Source organism: Salmo trutta, chromosome 23, assembly GCF_901001165.1.
Source record: "Salmo trutta chromosome 23, fSalTru1.1, whole genome shotgun sequence".
NCBI lineage: Eukaryota > Metazoa > Chordata > Actinopteri > Salmoniformes > Salmonidae > Salmo > Salmo trutta.
The window spans coordinates 20,908,225-20,927,482 of NC_042979.1; the positions used below are offsets into that span (position 1 = coordinate 20,908,225).

The following is a 19,258-nucleotide window of genomic DNA, read 5'->3' on the forward strand; positions in this document are numbered from 1 at the left end:
TTTTGATAAACTTGGGAATTCATTTTTCCAGCGATGATAGCAAGCTGTCCAGGCCCTGATGCAGCAAAGCAGCCCCAAACCATGATGCTCCCTCCACCATACTTTACAGTTGGGATGAGGTTTTGATGTTGGTGTGCTGTGCATTTTTTTCTCTACACATAGTGTTGTGTGTTCCTTCCAAACAACTCAACTGTAGTTTCATCTGTCCACAGAATATTTTGCCAGTAGCACTGTGGAACATTCAGGTGCACTCAATACAATCATTTGTACGTTATTAGTTTAAGCAGACTGTGTTTGTCTATTGTTGTGACTTAGATGAAGATCAGATCAAATTTCATGACCAATTTTTGCAGAAATCCAGGTATTTCCAAAGGGTTCACATACTTGTTCTTGCCACTGTACCTCCCCATGGCAAAAGAAACGGAGAGGGGGAAAGGAGACAAAATAGTTTGACATATGACAGCAAAAAACGACTAATTGTTATTTGACATATTACCTCATCTCTTCTAGAAGTTTACAATCTTGAGGTTTATTTTGAGCATTTCTTCCCTATCCATCTGGAGTGAAAGCATAGAATATGATTCCAGTCTGGTCGTATTGGCAACGATGTGACACAGCAGTTCAGATAAAGCTTCTCCATAGTGCTCACAGGCTTACACATATGCAGGCACACATACTGTATATGCACAAAGGGACGCACTCATACAAACTCACACACACTAACATAGACACACACACACACACAAACAATGTCCATCCAGATCCAGACCAAGATAAACATAAAAAGTCAGAGGTATTTTATGACAAGGCTGGATGAGTTGGACTCAGTATTGGTTCTCAGTGTGTCTGGCCTGGCGTCATAGACAAGGGATGTGAGTTGAAGTTGAGGCATCTTGGATGTCCAAACTGTGGAAACAATGTTGGTGCAGCCAAAGTCACCCTCCATCCCTCCCACCCTCTGCTATTCATTTCTTACAATCCCAAACCTAACTTGAAAATCCCTTTCTTTCCCACTCTCCATCTCTCTAACTTGCTCATTCTTTACCTCTGTTTCCTCTCTACTGCTACATCTCTTTCTCCTTCTCTTTTTCCCTCCATCCGTACCTTCTCCCCTTTCTCAGTAGTGCTGACCTGGCTCCCAGAGGGGGCTGTCTTTGATTTCTCCCTTAGGTTGGAGCTCAGAAACCATAGCTAAAGCAAACACACAAGCACAGCCACCACCCAGTGCTGAGCCAAGAAACCCTCATATATATACACACACCAACCCCCGTTTCCAGCGCACACACACACACACACACACACACACACACACACACACACACACACACACACACACACACACACACACACACACACACACACACACACACACACACAGCATCACCATGCGTGAGACCTACCACCAGACAGAAAGGGAGAGAGATAATGAAAGAGGGAGAGTTTGAGACGGAATGATAGAGGTGCCAAATACTTTTCTTGGAGTATATTCCTCTGTTTTGTCATGTACAATGTACACTGGACTATTCCACTACTGCCATGTCTCTAACCAGTAGACCCTATTCCCTCTGCACACACACACACTATGGTTCTGATTTACCAGCACTGAACCCCTAGCACCCCCGCACTTTCCAATTCACCAGTCCACCTCTCTCTGATGGGGTGTTGGGGGTGGGGGGGTGAGGGATGGGTGGGGGGTGTAGACCAGTATAAAGAACCTTTTATTCAAGCTGGACAGGGAGAGGTAATCAGCTTTAGAAGCAAAAACAGAGCAGAGAGAGAGAGAGACAGAGAGAGAGAGAGAGAGAGAGAGAGAGACCACATCTGGAGTTATTACAAGCCTTCCTTCTCGCCAAGAAACGCCGACATTCCTGCCCTGGCTACAAAGCCACAGAGCCTCTGCAGTCATCCAACCTCACCCCCCCCACACACACATACACACGCCAAAAAATACACGCAGGCACACATACACACACACACACACACACATACACACGCCAAAAAATACACGCAGACACACACACACACATACACACACACACACACACACACACACACACACACACACACACACACACACACACACACACACACACACACACACACACACACACAGTCTCACTGACCACAAACACACACCTGCAAACACACCAACTGATACATACAGTACATTTACTGAAACATTGCATACAAACATACAAACTTGCTAACACACAGCCAATATACCCACCCCAACACTTACACACACACACACACGCACGCACGCACGCACACACACACACACACACACACACACACACACACACGCACACACACAGACACCGAGGTACTCCCACATATATGCTTCCCCAAAAAGCTCACTAGCTAGACAACCAATCCCTATCCCCCTCCCCTTCCCTCCAGCCCGTTCCCCGCTACAATTACACAACACAAGCAGCAAATTAATGCGCCTCACTTCCTGTTGACCCCTGACCTTCCACTTCCTGCTACCTCCCCAAATGCCCAAGCTGAAAAAAACACAGACCCAGACAGAGGAGAGAGAACAGAAAAATGGAAAATAAGAGCTCCTCCTCTTTCCTCTCTTCTCTCTCTCTCTCTCTCTCTCTCTCTCTCTCTTTTGCCTCCATCTCCCTCTCTCTCTCCTTCCCTCTAGCCAGGGATACTTTGGTGACCATTCGTCTGCCACGTCAAGCCTGCTGCTAGTCCTCGTTCTACTCCTCAGCGGGAATCCTCTCGCACTGAGGAAAGAGCCTCTGGACAGCGCTGTGACAACGCTGTTACAATCCTGTTACAACCTCCAGCGTCTCTCTGCTCCCTTGGACTGCCATGGCCAAACAACAGGAGGCTACCTGAATGCAAAATGTTCTCTCCTGTCAGAGGAGAGAGGGAGAGGGGAGAGGGAGACAGAGAGTTGGAGGGTGAAAAAGTGGTAGGATTCAACTTGGTTGTGATAACAAAGATCATCAACTGGCAAAGGAGACTTCTCTCCCAAGAGATGCCACGAGGTGAAAGACAGAGGAAGGAGGAGAAGAGGAGCTGGAGAGCGAGAGTCTATAGACCAACCCATCCAGAACCCTCAAAACGGACTAGGTATCTCTTCTATCCTCTGTGTCTTCTCTGTGATTAGTGATTGTGAACGAATGATGTGCTCTAGACTGATGGGAGGACATGGTTATGAAAAGTTGGGTATGAACCGCTATCTATGCTGACTGTGTGTTTCTACCGGTAAGTCTGTTAGTGGTTTTGACCTCTTGGTTTCCTGACAGTAGTACTACAGATGGTAGTACTACAGATGGTAGTACTACGGTAAAGGAGCAGTGTCATCACCAAACCAACTTTAATCTAAGACCAGAGTTCTTAGTTCGGTTCATTTCTGACTGATTCATTTCTTATGTGTAGTGGAAAAGACGGATTGTAAATGTCAATTTTACCTCAACGCTTTAGATTTAATGAGGGCATACAACCTCCAATCTGGTCAGCTAAGACACTGTGTGTGTGTGTAAGTAAAAAAACAACTCATTTTAGAGACTATCGACACACCGCACAATAAAAAATCCTCTCCTCTGTGACTCATGGCTTGGAATCTCTCTCTCTCTCTCTGCCTCTCTCTCTCTGCATCTCTCTCTCTGCCTCTCTCTCTCTGCCTCTCTCTCTCTCTGCCTCTCTCTCTCTCTGCCTCTCTCTCTCTCTGCCCCTTTCTCTCTGACTCTCTCTCTCTGCCTCTCTCTCTCTGCCTCTCTCTCTCTCTGCCTCTCTCTCTCTGCCCCTCTCTCTCTGCCCCTCACTCTCTGCCCCTTTCTCTCTGCCTCTTTCTCTCTGCCTCTCTCCCTCTCCCTCGCTTGCTCCCTCTGCCTTTGTTTCTCTGCCTCTCTCTCGCTCTCTGTATCTTTATCCCTACTTCTCTCTCTCTCCCTACCTCATTCTCTCTCTCTCTCTCTGCAGAACACAGGCATGAATGCTCAGGCTGCCAATCACAACCCATCACTCCATAACCTCAGCCTTTTACTGTATTTCTCTCTCTCTCTCCTCCAGGCAAGACCCCTCCTCCTTTCTCCACTGGGCAGAAATCCCTCTTCTCTCCTGAGCCCACAGATTCGGTCAAATAACTATTTTGGATACAGTGCAGATATATGTGAGTATATGTACATGCGTTCAGTGTGTACATGTGTGTGTGTGCATGTCTGTGCAGTGTGTGTGTGTTCAGTGCAGTATGTGTGAGTGTTTATATATATATAGCTCCTTTACCCCCCTCCCTCGTGGACCGGCAGCCCGCCCCGCCTGCCCAGTGTTCAGACTACCTGTTCAGGAACTAGTGGTTGTACAGTAGTCTGCACATTGGTTAGGCTGGGTGGGGAAGCGCGAGAATCAGGACACTGAGAGACAGCTAACCAGTGGGCAACAGCAGCCAGAAAGACCATGGCACCACTCTGGGAAAGCCTGGCACAGTTGTAAATATCAGACCCACGGGCTCAACCACAGAAGCAGGCCATGCCCAACTAAATGCCTGTCTTAATACTGTTCCGTGTGTTCTGTTGTGTTGAGTTCCTCCACTGATGGGCAAATGTTTATAAAAATATAGAAAATATAGAAAGAAATGCACCCGATATAAGAGTTAAGACTGATCATGTAGCTTTTTACTTGTAAACAGTCAAAGATTCATATGGACATTATAATGTTTCATTCCGGTTCTAGCTATTGGTGATACATTTGAGCTGATGACTAACTGTATGTCCTGAGAAGTTGAAATAAAGTTTTTTGAAGAACATTCTGGGCTTACTTGGTGTCTTTACTGGGTTAAGACGTCTGCCATAGATATACTCCTCTACTCCTAACCAAGTCAGGTTTTGTAAATATTGTCATGAGCAAGAATTAAAACAACAGATTTTAACACTGAATAAGACTGTCCATTTTATAGATGTATTTTCTATGGTTGAATGGGAATCACTGGTGTTGGTAATGAACATATATATATTCAAGATGGCTTCTTCTGCTGGAGTGGTTATATTCGTATGAAGACCCAAAATATTCCAACCACAGGAGGATGACTAAGACAGCACACAGGAAGAGGAATGACCATAGAGTGTTAACCCAAAGCATTCCTGTTGCTCTACACTAAACTGAAGCTTACAATTAAGTCACTGCCTGAGCTACATAAAGAAGTGGTGGTTCTAACCTCAAGCCGACCAATGTGCAGAAGACAGGCAAAAAGACAACATCTAAAGTCACTGACATGAAGAAGGAAAATATCAAAATGATGTCTATGCATTTGTTTGCTTTTCCTACGATAGGCGTATGTCTCCTGTAAAAGTATATACACTGTAACTGGCAACATTACATACTGTATGATGTCATGTGACCATTTTGTTTTTGGCTAGACTGACCTAAAAGAGAAGGGGGATTACTTCTCTCTCTCTCACACACACACACACACATACGCACAGAGAGAGTTGACTCATTCACGCGGTATCCCGACTCTCAGATTCAACCAGAGGAATGAAAACCGCACAGCAACATGTTTCCACTTAACAGTCTGCTGTAGAGCGCAACTGCTTTTTATGAGATGCAGTGCCTGAGACACACACACACATTCATGAACATACACACAAATTCATGGATGCACAAACACATACAAACCACAAATACGCACACACACATTCATGGAAATATGCACACATACACACACCATATACACGTGTGCAGACACACACACGCACACACACAGGCGTACATACACACACCACACATACACACACACACAAACGGCACATAAGCAGACAGATGTGCGCACAAACACATGTTTTCGTGAGTGCTGTTGAGAGCAAGCGCCTCCTATTTCCCCCCAGGTTATTTACAGCTCAGATCCCCCCCCCCCCCCCCCACACACACACACACACACACACACACACACACACACACACACACACACACACACACACACACACACACACAGGGGTCTGCAGAGACATCCAGTGTGGAGGGTCACACCAGCTCGATGACGATTATAGCATCCTTGAAAGCTCACATTATGTTCTGTGTGTGTGTGTGTGTGTGTGTGTGTGTGTGTGCGTGCGTGCGTGCGTGCGTGCGTGTGTGCGCGCGCGCGTGTTAGCAACGTGTATGTACACTACCGTTCAAAAGTTTGGGGACACTTAGAAATGTCCTTGGTTTTAAAAGAAAAGCACTTTTTTCCATTAAAATAACATCAAATTGATCAGAAATACAGTGTAGACATTGTTAATGTTAATGTTGTAAATTACTATTGCAGTTGGAAATGGCAGATTTTTAATATCTACATAGGCGTACAGAGGTCCATTATCAGCAACCATCACTCCTGTGTTCCAATGGCACGTTGTGTTAGCTAATCCAAGTTTATAATTTTAAAAGGCTAATTAATCATTAGAAAACCCTTTTGCAAGTATGTTAGCACAGCTGAAAACTGTTGTTCTGATTAAAGAAGCAATAAAACTGGCCTTCTTAGACTAGTTGAGTATCTGGAGCATCAGCATTGTGGGTTCGATTACAGGCTCAAAATGGACAGAAACAAAGCACTTTCTTCTGAAACTCGTCAGTCTATTCTTGTTCTGAGAAATGAAAGCCATTCCATGTGAGAAATTGGCAAAAAACCGAAGATCTGGTACAACGCTGTGTACTACTCCCTTCACAGAACAGCGCAAACTGTCTCTAACCAAAATAGAAAGAGGAGTGGGAGGCCCTGGTGCACAACTGAGCAAGAGGACAAGTACATTAGAGTGTCTAGTTTGAGAAACAGACGCCTCACTTGTCAGTCCTCAATTGGCAGTTTAATTAAATAGTACTCGCAAAACATCAGTCTCAACGTCAACAGTGAAGAGGCCACTCCGGGATGCTGGCCTTCTAAGTGACCCCAAACTTTTTAACGGTAGTGTATATAATTGCTGTACAGACAGTGGGGGCCAGTGAGAGTCATGGGCTTGGTGTTTACTCATGCTTTTGAGGGTTTCTCTTCATTCACTTCTTCTCTGGTTTGAGAGGCTTTAGGGAGTTCTGGGCTCCAGAGCTGCTTGATTCAAAGCCCTGGCATGTCTGGTAATACAAACCAGATCCCCTAACCCCCTAGACCCTACCCTGTGCCAAAACTGGGGGTAGTTGAAGGTTATTATTAGTGTCTGGATGTGGAGGTGTGGTATGTGTGTGTGTGTGTGTGTGGTGTGTGTGTGTGTGTGTGTGTGTGTGTGTGTGTGTGTGTGTGTGTGTGTGTGTGTGTGTGTGTGTGTGTGTGTGTGTGTGTGTGTGTGTGCATGTATATATGTGTGTGTGTGTGTGTGTGTGTGTGTGCGTGCGTGCGTGCGTGCGTGTGTGTGTGTATGAGTGCGTAGGAGTGTGTGTGTATATATATGTGTGTGTGTGTGAGTGCGTGTGCGTGCTGTGGTATCTTATAAAACGATGGGAGGATATGGTCAAGGTCTCGCTTCAGCAGTAGGCATTGTGTCCTGTGCTGCCAGAACAGGGCAGGGGTTCACAATGATGAGAAGCTAGCTAGTAAAATGAAACGGGAACATTTTTGTAAAGCTCTGTACGTGTGTCAGTGGGGATGGTCATGTGTATGAATGAATGGACAAAGGCTATTCAACTCTGCTAAATAGTGTACATTACATATACTAGGTTTGAGTGTGTGTGTACGTTAGCCCTGAGTGTGTGTACGCCCCAGAGTGTGCTTTAGTGTGAGACTGAGTATACAAATTAAAGCATGTCCACTTTGCTTGGACAAGGCATGGAAATGTTTCTGTTCCCTGCTCATTAAACCACATTAGTCCGTCCTCTGAGCTGGAGCAGCGGTGCTACATTCGTTTTGAGTCCCCGTGTTCTGAGAGACTGCCATTTTCAAATAAATACATGTGGGGCAACGCCGACGGGACGGAAGCACGGACGGAGGGTAAAGGCAGAGAGAGGGGTTCCTGCCCTCTATGTGGTTTGGTTATTTGCGACAGGGCTCTGGGGATGGAAGAAAAGAGGGAGGAAGTAGACAGAGACTTTTGTTCAGCAAGAGATGAAAGGAAGACCACAGCATCCCTCGCTCTTTCTCTCTCTCCGTCCCACATGGTCCTTGTTACTGTGGCCCTAACCAGCTAACCAGAGACACTCCTCCCCTCCCTCTTCTCCTTTGCAGCCAATTCCCTCCCCTTTCTCTTCCCCCTTTCCCCCATCCTCTCTAGCGCCCTTTGAAATAGAATATGTTTATGAGAAGCAGCCCTGGCCTAAGTCTTGAATCGGAACATGCAGGCCAGCCCTAACAGTGTGTTGTGTGTGTACATGTGTGTGTAATTGGGAACACACACTCAGGGCAGGGCTCTGCTATGCACATGTGGGTGCCAGCTTTGGTGTCTGACATGCTGGGGGGCCCTGTCTCACTTTGAACAGACTCCTCTCCTACTACACCTAGCCCTACAATACCCCCACCCTCTCTACTTCCTCTAATTGCCCTCCCCCTTCCACACACACACACACACACCCATCTCTTTACCTTTAGTGTGTTAAAGAACAGACTCTCTAATATATAGAAAAACTGAGGGTCACACTTTAATTGGATAGTCCAGATTTTCCATCTGTAGATGCTTTACAGATGGTCATACTATCAACTAACTACCTGCTGACAAGCAAATGCTTGCTAGGTTACTGTTAGGGTTAGGTTTAGAATAAGGGTTAGGGTAAGGGTTAGGGTTAGGGTAAGGGTTAAGGTTAGGGTTAGGATAAGGTTTAAGGTTAGGGTTAGGGTTAGGATAAGGTTTAAGGTTAGGGTTAGTAGATAGTTAGTTGAAATGTGATATATAGTTCGTAGAGCATCTACAGATGGACTATCCAAATAAAGTGTTACCCTAATTATCATATAAGCACACACACACACACACACACACACAATGATGTCAGTCAGTCAGCAGAGCGGCTGTGGCTAGGGCATGAAGACAACCAGACTGTGGCTAACTCTTAATAAAGCTACAAAGGATTCTGGGATTGTCTTCTGACCAATCTGACCTGGTTCAAACCAGGTTCTATTATCAAGACATGGCATTTTAAACACAACCATCAAACTCCACCAGCACAATTCACTGTTAAGAAACGATGGAAAATAATCGTTCAATCTCCTTGGCAGCACGTCTCGAAGTAAAACATCCGTAAAGTATCCAACAGAAATAATTCCGTTACTGGTTTTGGAAACAACAACCCATAGTCACACATGAAAGAGTTGGCGTTAAAATGAGACACATCGCTGTTGGGTGACGTGTCAAGTGCAGGCGCCAATAGCTCAATGAGAGCAGTAAAGACTAGCATTTTAGTTGTCTTCAATTGTCATTTCATCCAACACAATACAGCCAATTAAAATGTATTTAATAAGTCATTTTATGAGAAATCTGTATATGTGAGGTCCTTCTGAAAGTTGTGACAAAATTGGTAAATAAGCAAATGAGGTGCCTGCATAAAATCTCTGTAGTATGAAATCTTTGCTTTTAAACCCAGTGTGTATGTACAACCATATCCTCACCTCATCGTCCTTGTACCAGGACAGGGACTCAGCGGTCAGGACGAACCAGTACTCCTTTGCTCCTCCCTTCATGATGCCAATGTTGTTGATGGTCAGCCAACCCTTCCTGATCACCTGAGAGAGAGAAGGATAGAGGGAGAGGGAGAGGGAGAGAGAGAGAGAGAGAGAGAGAGAGAGGAAAGAAAAAACAGATTCAGAAAGGCAGGCAAACACAAAGCTAGCCTTCTGAATCCCCTCACAACAGCACTTCCTCCATCATGACATTGTGTTAGTAAGTCTGTATATGTATGGCATGTGCGGTATCCTCTCACTACTGCCCCTAGTGGACAATGTGAGTCACTGCAGGGGACACAACACGGGACAAATGGAACCGGCTCAATGGGCCTATCTACTAGCATCAAACACAACTATCATTGTGATTATATCAGTGTCTCTCCCATAACATAAACATATAATGCATATTGTGCCTCTGTATTTACCTTAAACCGATCATTAACCGCTCCTCTCTCCGGCTGAATGGGGATGTGGAGAGAACATTACACAGCTATGCCACGTACGGAGCACAGAGCATAGGCCATTCGTAATGCACAGAGGCAGGCAGCACACTGGCATATTTGCACATTGGCACACTAGCTGGCTAGAGTGGGGTACAGCGAGGGAAGGCAGGCAGGGACAAAGGGGGACAAAGAGCCATATGGGGCTGTAGGGCCGCTTTCAAACCAAAACTCATGCAGCGCATATGCTGATGCATCTTTGTGTCGGGGTTGCCCACGGAATGCGTCGTTGTGTGGTGCGGTGGGGGGGGGGGTGGCATGACAGATGCCTAGTCATGATGAGTCATGTCAAAACTTCCACTTGATCTGTTTTTTCAAACTTTTCTGTTGGACAGCGCAAACAACTGCTTAGTTGGCCCTTCCACCAAGGCATTGTTAGCCATTATATTGCATCATATTGGGTGGGTAGAAACCCTATACCATCTGACCCCCCCGCCTGGGCGGTCACTATGGCAACTGACAGGGTGTGCCTCTAGAGGTGATGTGTCTGTTCTGCAGTGAGAGACATTCCACCTCCTTCACTAGATAGTTAGGATCTATCAACACAGAGAGAGAGACGATGACAGAGAGAAAGAGAGAGACGATGACAGAGAGAGAGAGAGATGATGACAGAGAGAGAGAGAGACAGAGAGAGGGTAGGGTAGGGTATAGTAGAGTAGAGGAAAGTAGGGTAGACTAGAGTAGAGTAGAGGAGAGTAGGGTAGAGTAGCGTAGAGTAGAGTAGAGTAGAGTAGAGTAGAGTAGAGTAGGGTAGGGTAGGGTAGGGTAGGGTAGGGTAGGGTAGGGTAGGGTAGGGTAGGGTAGAGTAGAGTAGAGTAGAGTAGAGTAGAGTAGAGTAGAGTAGAGTAGAGTAGAGTAGAGTAGAGTAGAGTAGAGTAGGGTAGGGTAGAGTAGAGTAGAGTAGAGTAGGGTAGGGTAGGGTAGGGTAGGGTAGAGTAGAGTAGAGTAGAGTAGAGTAGAGTAGAGTAGAGTAGAGTAGAGTAGAGTAGAGTAGGGTAGGGTAGAGTAGAGTAGAGTAGAGTAGAGTAGAGTAGGGTAGGGTAGGGTAGGGTAGGGTAGGGTAGGGTAGAGTAGAGTAGAGTAGGGTAGGGTAGGGTAGGGTAGGGTAGGGTAGCGTAGGGTAGGGTAGAGTAGCGTAGAGTAGGGTAGAATAGGGTAGAGTAGGGTAGAATAGGGTAGAGTAGAGGAGAGTAGGGTAGACTAGAGTAGAGGAGAGTAGGGTAGAGTAGCGTAGAGTAGAGTAGAGTAGAGTAGAGTAGAATAGAGTAGGGTAGGGTAGGGTAGAGTAGAGTAGAGTAGAGTAGAGTAGAGTAGGGTAGGGTAGGGTAGGGTAGGGTAGGGTAGGGTAGAGTAGAGTAGAGTAGAGTAGAGTAGAGTAGAGTAGAGTAGAGTAGAGTAGAGTAGAGTAGAGTAGAATAGAGTAGAGTAGAGTAGGGTAGGGTAGGGTAGGGTAGAGTAGGGTAGGGTAGGGTTGAGTAGCGTAGCGTAGGGTAGGGTAGGGTAGGGTCGAGTAGAGTAGAGTAGAGTAGGGTAGGGTGGGGTAGGGTAGGGTAGAGTAGAGTAGAGTAGAGTAGAGTAGAGTAGAGTAGAGTAGAGTAGAGTAGAGTAGGGTAAAGTAGGGTAGAGTAGAGTAGGATAGAGTAGAGTAGGGTAGAGTAGAGTAGAGTAGAGTAGAGTAGAGTAGAGTAGAGTAGAGTAGAGTAGAGTAGGGTAGAGTAGGATAGAGTAGAGTAGAGTAGAGTAGGGTAGAGTAGAGTAGGGTAGAGTAGAGTAGAGTAGAGTAAAGTAGAGTAGGGTAGGATAGACTAGAGTAGAGTAGAGTAGAGTAGAGTAGAGTAGAGTAGAGTAGAGTAGGATAGACTAGAGTAGAGTAGAGTAGGGTAGAGTAGAGTAGGGTAGAGTAGGGTAGAGTAGAGTAGGGTAGAGTAGAGTAGAGTAGAGTAAAGTAGAGTAGGGTAGAGTAGGATAGACTAGAGTAGAGTAGAGTAGAGTAGAGTAGAGTAGGATAGACTAGAGTAGAGTAGAATAGAGTAGGGTAGAGTAGAGTAGGGTAGAGTAGAGTAGAGTAGAGTAGGGTAGAGTAGAGTAGAGTAGGGTAGAGTAGAGTAGAGTAGGGTAGAGTAGAGTAGAGTAGAGTAAAGTAGAGTAGGGTAGAGTAGAGTAGAGTAGAGTAGAGTAGAGTAGGGTTAAGTAGAGTAGAGTAGAGTAGAGTAGAGTAGAGTAGAGTAGGATAGACTAGAGTAGAGTAGAGTAGAGTAGGGTAGAGTAGAGTAGGGTAGAGTAGAGTAGAGTAGAGTAAAGTAGAGTAGGGTAGGATAGACTAGAGTAGAGTAGAGTAGAGTAGAGTAGAGTAGAGTAGAGTAGGATAGACTAGAGTAGAGTAGAGTAGAGTAGAGTAGAGTAGAGTAGAGTAGGGTAGAGTAGAGTAGGGTAGAGTAGAGTAGAGTAGAGTAAAGTAGAGTAGGGTAGAGTAGAGTAGGGTAGAGTAGAGTAGAGTAGAGTAGAGTAGAGTAGAGTAGAGTAGAGTAGAGTAGGGTAGAGTAGAGTAGAGTAGAGTAGAGTAGAGTAAAGTAGAGTAGGGTAGGGTAGAGTAGAGTAGAGTAGAGTAGAGTAGAGTAGAGTAGAGTAGGGTAGAGTAGAGAAGAGAAGATAAAGAGTGTGAGAGAGATGTGGGCTTTGCATAACTGGTCTTAAATAGAGAAACCAGCAGGCAGCTCCCTCTAAAGCTAAAGCCTCCATCTCTCTGCGAGCTGTTGTCATTGGAGAACACATGGCTGACTTCTTTATCTGGTATCAAGCTAAGGCTGGGGGGGCGACGAGCAATCACTCAGCCAAGGAAAATGAGGCTCGATTGTGAGGCCACGGCTGTGAAATGTAACATCTCCAAATGGTGCTGTTTCTATGGGAAAGAGGAAAGTCTGCACATAAAAAACGTTGTGCATTAAGTAACCTGGAGGCCTATCTGGTCTTAACCCCTTTGTGTTCTGTCTATGCCTGGGGGTGTATTGTAAAATAATGGTTCATGCTATTGTTTTACTCATGCTGGTTTCTAATAGGAGATGAGCAGTGCTAGCTGAGGATGTTTCTATTGTGTTGGATGGGAGCACTGCCTGGAGGAGGGAGGCAGCTGAGGAAAGAAGCAAATGCCCAGAGAGCTCCCTAGCTACCTACCCATCTACAGTTATGAGAGGCTCTCTCCACACACACACACACACACACACACACACACACACACACACACACACACACACACACACACACACACACACACACACACACACACACACACACACACACACACACACACACACACACACACACACACCACACACACACACACACACACACACACACACACACACACACACACACACACACAGTGTGTTAGGTACACATACTAACACACTCACAAACAAGCACACATACACAAGCACACACACTAACACACACTCACACATGGTATCACACACACACTACTCACCATAATCTCATCCTGCTAAAGTAGAATAGTTGTAGCAGGAGAGGTGAAGAAAAAGACACACAAGAGAAAGAGAAATCACTCAGAATAAACAGAGAAGAACAGAAATAGAGTGGGAACACTAGATAGTTAACACACAGCACTACAAAAGAACAAGCAGGCTAAATAACAACCAGGCCAATGAACAACCAGGCTAATAAACAACCAGGCTAATAAACAACCAGGCTAAATAACAACCAGGCTAAATAACAACCAGGCTAAATAACAACCAGGCTAAATAACAACCAGGCTAATGCACAACCAGGCTAATGCACAACCAGGCTAATGCACAACCAAGCTAAATAACAACCAGGCTAAATAACAACCAGGCTAATAAACAACCAACCTAAATAACAACCAGGCTAAATAACAACCAGGCTAATGAACAACCAGGCTAATGAACAACCAGGCTAAAGAACAACCAACCTAAATAACAACCTGGCTAAATAACAACCTGGCTAAATAACAACCAGGCTAATGAACAACCAGGCTAATGAACAACCAGGCTAAAGAACAACCAACCTAAATAACAACCTGGCTAAATAACAACCTGGCTAAATAACAACCAGGCTAATGAACAACCAGGCTAAATAACAACCTGGCTAAATAACAACCTGGCTAAATAACAACCAGGCTAATAAACAACCAGGCTAAATAACAACCAGGCTAATTAACAACCTGGCTAAATAACAACCAGGCTAAAGAACAACCAGGCTAAAGAACAACCAGACTAAAGAACAACCAACCTAAATAACAACCTGGCTAAATAACAACCAGGCTAATGAACAACCAGGCTAAAGAACAACCAGGCTAAATCACAACCAGACTAAAGAACAACCAGGCTAAAGAACAACCTGGCTAAATAACAACCAGGCTAATGAACAACCAGGCTAATGAACAACCAGGCTAAAGAACAACCAGGCTAAAGAACAACCAGACTAAAGAACAACCAGGCTAAAGAACAACCAGACTAAAGAACAACCAGGCTAAAGAACAACCAGGCTAAAGAACAACCAGGCTAAAGAACACAGAGGAGAACAAGCAGAGAAATAGTTCAAACACTCAAAACTGTACTCAGTTGGAACTTTAATCTGTCTTGGGATCAGCTCGATGTAGACCTTGCATCTAGGAACAGTATTACAATGTTTTGTGAACAGCCCATGAGGCAAGTCTTAATGAATGTAATGGAAGGCTATGTACTGTAGGTGCCGTCATGTGCCTATAGTACCTTACTGCCAGTTTGCTTCTTCTGGGCCACCTGGCTGCTCCTCTGCTGGGCACTACAGGGGATGAAAACATCACAATCATGGGCTACATAGGTGCACACGCCTAAACAAAGGATTCATTAGTAAGAGCCTGTAGGTCAGAGTCCCCAGACTGTACTGTGTCTATACTGGGATGTTTGTTCTAATCCACTGTATCAGAACAGAGGTCAAGTGGGTGACACTCACTTGGCAAAGCCAATGAAGTCCTCGTGGTTGGTGTTCATGTAGGCCAGCTCAATGTCAATCAGCAGCATCACCTAGATGGAGCGACATGTATACAATATATGGACTTATTAAACATCAGACTTTGGATTGGGAATATAGTGTGTGTGTGTGTGTGTGTGTGTGTGTGTGTGTGTGTGTGTGTGTGTGTGTGTGTGTGTGTGTGTGTGTGTGTGTGTGTGTGTGTGTGTGTGTGTGTGTGTGTGTGTGTGTGTGTGTCACCTGGTCCTTGGTGCGGCTCTCGCGGTCTCGGATATGCTGGGTGACAATCTTCTCCATCTCCTCCCTCAGCATGGGGTACTGAGCCAGCTGTGGGTACAGGACAGCACAGGGCACACAGTGTGGGTAGGAAGGCTCAGCTCAGATACAGGCCAGACACAAAGCACGGCCAACTCAGTCAACACACCCAAACACTCACACTCACTGAAGCACACTGCACTAATGGCACAGAAACACACACATAGACAGACAGACACACACACAGACACACTTATCAAATACAGTACACACACCTCACAAGAGCACATTACAGACTCTGCCCTAGTCACAAAAAGTTTCAACAATTTACATTAATCAGTGTTAATGTTGGCTGTTATTAGTGTGTCTATCTTTCCACAAGGGGTTAATAAATGTAATGAAAGTAAATGAATAGTGCAAAGTCTGTAATACTGCCATAAAACACTAAATAGTATTTTGCCCAACCAATAGTCTACTTAAGCAATAAGGCCAGAGAGGGCGTGGTATATGTTTAGGTGTGGTATATTGGCTATATATCACAAACCCCCGAGGTGCCTTATTACTATTATAAACTGTTTAGCAACATAATTAGAGCAGTAAAATAAGTGTTTTGTCATACCCATGGTATATGGTCTAATATACCACGGCTGTCAGCCAATCAGCATTCAGGGCTTAAACCACCCAGTTTATAATCCGCAATAACACATCATTTTCCTGGTACATTATGACCTTTTTCCATCTATTCTTTGTAAACACATCAATACAGACATTGGTGTGCTTCCAACACAACAGACACACAGCACAATCACAGAGGCGGCTGGTTGGGAGGAAAGCCAACTCAAATCACAGTGAGAGAAAATATGGTAACATCTGACATAAGTTACAACGCTTCCTTTATCATGGCTATTCAAGGTTACGGGGTCACACTGAGCTTCATGTCTCAATCATTTGATTTCTCACTTCCTGACACAGGCCCAAATATACAGTAGGAGACAGTGGGCGTATTAGACAGGTAGCCATGTCATTGAAGCCTATTAGATGACAGCATTAATGTCTTCACTTTTGTACTGTCTTCCTGGTGACCAATATTTGACTGTCTCTTTGGCTGTGATGACACCAACGCAATGCTATATCACATGCTGTGCTATAATGCTATGTCGGGGATATAACTAATACTACTACTATATGTCCAGCTGAATTACTAGAGTAGACATTAAATTGACAAATCAAAATAAGACTGATATTAGCGGTTTGTCATGAGATCAGGGGTCAACGGTCAGGAGAGGGAAGCCCTTTTCTATTTAAGACCAATTAACCAATGACTTTTTTTATTTAAGACCAATTAACTAATTACTTTTTTAATTAAGACCAATTAACTAATGACTTTTTAAATTAAGACCAATTAACTAATGCGTCATTGTAAAGAAGCATTGCAACTTTCAAGTTCACAACATAGTCGCAGCACTCTCACAGCAAGTTAGGAATGTACTGTGTTTGACACAGAAATGCATCGGTGCTTAAACACCCACAGTGACAAGTACATTAATATATAATAACTGATATAAACAGGGTATGGGCAGCATGCAGAAAGGTGCTTACACACACACAAACACACACACACAGGAAGCGGGGAGAAGGACAGTAAGACCTCTTGTGGATTTTGGTGGTCCTCGGTAGCTCAGTTGGTAGAGCATGGCGCCTACCGTGCCAAAATAACGGGATCGATTCCCGGCACCACCCATGCGTAAAAAAAGGGTGTGCACGCATGACTGTAAGTCGCTTTGAATAAAAGTGTCTGCTAAATGGCATTTGATTATGAATATATTATTTTCTCTCTTTCCTTGCAGACTGTTTTACGGTGATTCAGAGAGGTTGGGTTAAACGAAGACACAATTCAGTTAAAGGCATTCAGTTGTACAACTGACTAGGTAACCCCTTTCCCTTATTACAAATATCCACAAGAGGACTGTTTTTGTTTTACACGTTTTTCTTGATGAATAAGCAAGACAGTGAGAGGTTAGACGCAACAATATGTAGAAGACAAGAAAGAGAGAGAGAGAGAGAGAAAGAGAGAGAGAGAGAGAGACAAAGAGAGACAGAGAGAGCGAGAGAGACAGAGACAGAGAGAGAGAGAGACGGAGAGAGCGAGACAGAGAGAGAAACAGAGAGAGACACAGACAGAGAGAGAGAGAGCGAGAGAGATGGAGAGAGCGAGAGAAAGAGACAGAAACAGAGAGAGATTGAGACGGAGAGAGAGAGAGATGGAGAGAGCGAGACAGAGAGAGACGGAGAGAGAGAGACAGAGAGAGAGAGACAGAGAGAGACACAGACAGAGAGAGAGAGAGAAAAACAGAGACAGAGACAGAGACAGAGAGAGAGAGAGACAGGGAGAGAGACAGAGACAGAGAGCAAGAGAGAGAGACAGAGACAGAGAGAGATTGAGACGGAGAGAGAGAGACAGAGAGAGAGAGAGAGAGAGAGAGAGAGAGAGAGAGAGAGAGAGAGAGATGGAGAGAGTGAGACAGACAGAGACAGAGAGAGACAGAGAGAGACAGAGAGAGACACAGACAGAGAGAGCGAGAGAGATGGAGAGAGAGAGACAGAGAGAGAGAGAGACAGAGAGAGAGACAGAGAGAGAGACAGAGAGAGAGACAGAGAGAGAGAAAAACAGAGAGAGAGAGACAGAGACAGAGAGAGAGACAAGGAGAGAGACAGAGACAGACAGAGATAGAGACAGAGACAGAGACAGAGACAGAGAGAGGGTGATACTGTGGATCAGTTAGTTGAGTTGTTGAGACACAACCTTAAGACCTGCAACAGCAGTCACCAAATCAAATCAAATCGACAGACACGGGGATGGACGTGAGTAGAATCAACTAGAGGAACTCAATCAGATGACAGAATCGGAGAGTAAGAGTAGGTCACAAAGATATGGCTAACTAAGGATAAAACACTGTTGCATGCTGGTTACGATGGAAACTTGGGACAATTAGTTCAATTGTCTATTTTGGCCAATCGGAAAACAAAACAGAATGACAACGAATGTTTGAATAGAAATAGAATGAAAGAAATCAACATGGGAGTTTAATATCATAGTAAGACTACAATAAGGATAGACCGATAGTCTGCTGGACAAATGTGTTAGATGCCACGTCTGAAGACAGCAAAGAATAATCCACAGTCTCAATCCTACTATATTCATACTATTAATATGAAAGAGATTCATATTGTTCACCAATATTGTCCTGACTACACAACATATTCCTGAGTGGACACAGAACACAGATAGTGAAGTGTGACAGAATGTTCACACATATAAAGAAGCAGACAGTTCATCAACAATAGTGGGCATGGTTAGGTGTCCCCTACTGAAAATAAACAACATATCTAGCTTACCAAGACAATAAATATGTGAATCCTTTCACGTGTTACTCCTCATGCATATATGAGACTCGTGTCATGACCGCAAGTGACCACAATCTATATTTGGCATTTGACAGGTTAACAAAGTGACTATACAGTACATGAATGTCACTGTATATTGTTACTGTATATTTATGGGAGTTGATTCTGCGTGAATAAATGTCTGCAATGTCTGTCTTCCGAGTCAGACATAGTATTCAACATTTTTATGATACCATCATTGCATAAATGGAATGGCATGTTTCAAGAAGAAAAGAAGAAGTCTGCAATGGAGCTGGCCTGGAACCAACACCTAGACTTGTTCTTTGGCTTCTGGAAACCAATATAGAAGAGGGGTAGCCCAATTTGCAGATAAACTTCAGACACTAATATCACACCACAACACCTCACACGGTACAGTACAAAACGCATGGAGAGGAGGAGAGGTGGATCAAAATTCACAGAGGAGAAAACTGTGGAATACGGAGTATGAACGAAGAGACTGACTGACAAAGACACACTATGAAAGGATATCCTAGCTGTGTGG

At 44.6% G+C, this 19,258-nt stretch overlaps 1 protein-coding gene across 14 annotated transcripts in view; it reads right to left on the reverse strand.

The window, feature by feature from the left end:
- Nucleotides 1–19,258, reverse strand: part of dnm1a (dynamin 1a) — an 83,278-nt gene that overhangs the window by 29,885 nt on the left and 34,135 nt on the right. For 6 of the 14 annotated variants that reach the window (XM_029709387.1, XM_029709393.1, XM_029709386.1 and 3 more), the window contains exons 11-16: nt 15,295–15,381; nt 15,037–15,107; nt 14,814–14,865; nt 13,550–13,564; nt 9,994–10,026; nt 9,515–9,628 (exon numbers count right to left, since the gene is read on the reverse strand). In XM_029709387.1, coding sequence (XP_029565247.1) covers nt 9,515–9,628; nt 9,994–10,026; nt 13,550–13,564; nt 14,814–14,865; nt 15,037–15,107; nt 15,295–15,381 — 372 coding nt within the window. The remainder of the gene's footprint in view (nt 1–9,514; nt 9,629–9,993; nt 10,027–13,549; nt 13,565–14,813; nt 14,866–15,036; nt 15,108–15,294; nt 15,382–19,258) is intronic. The other 8 variants (XM_029709396.1, XM_029709399.1, XM_029709395.1 and 5 more) reach the window with 4 other exon arrangements.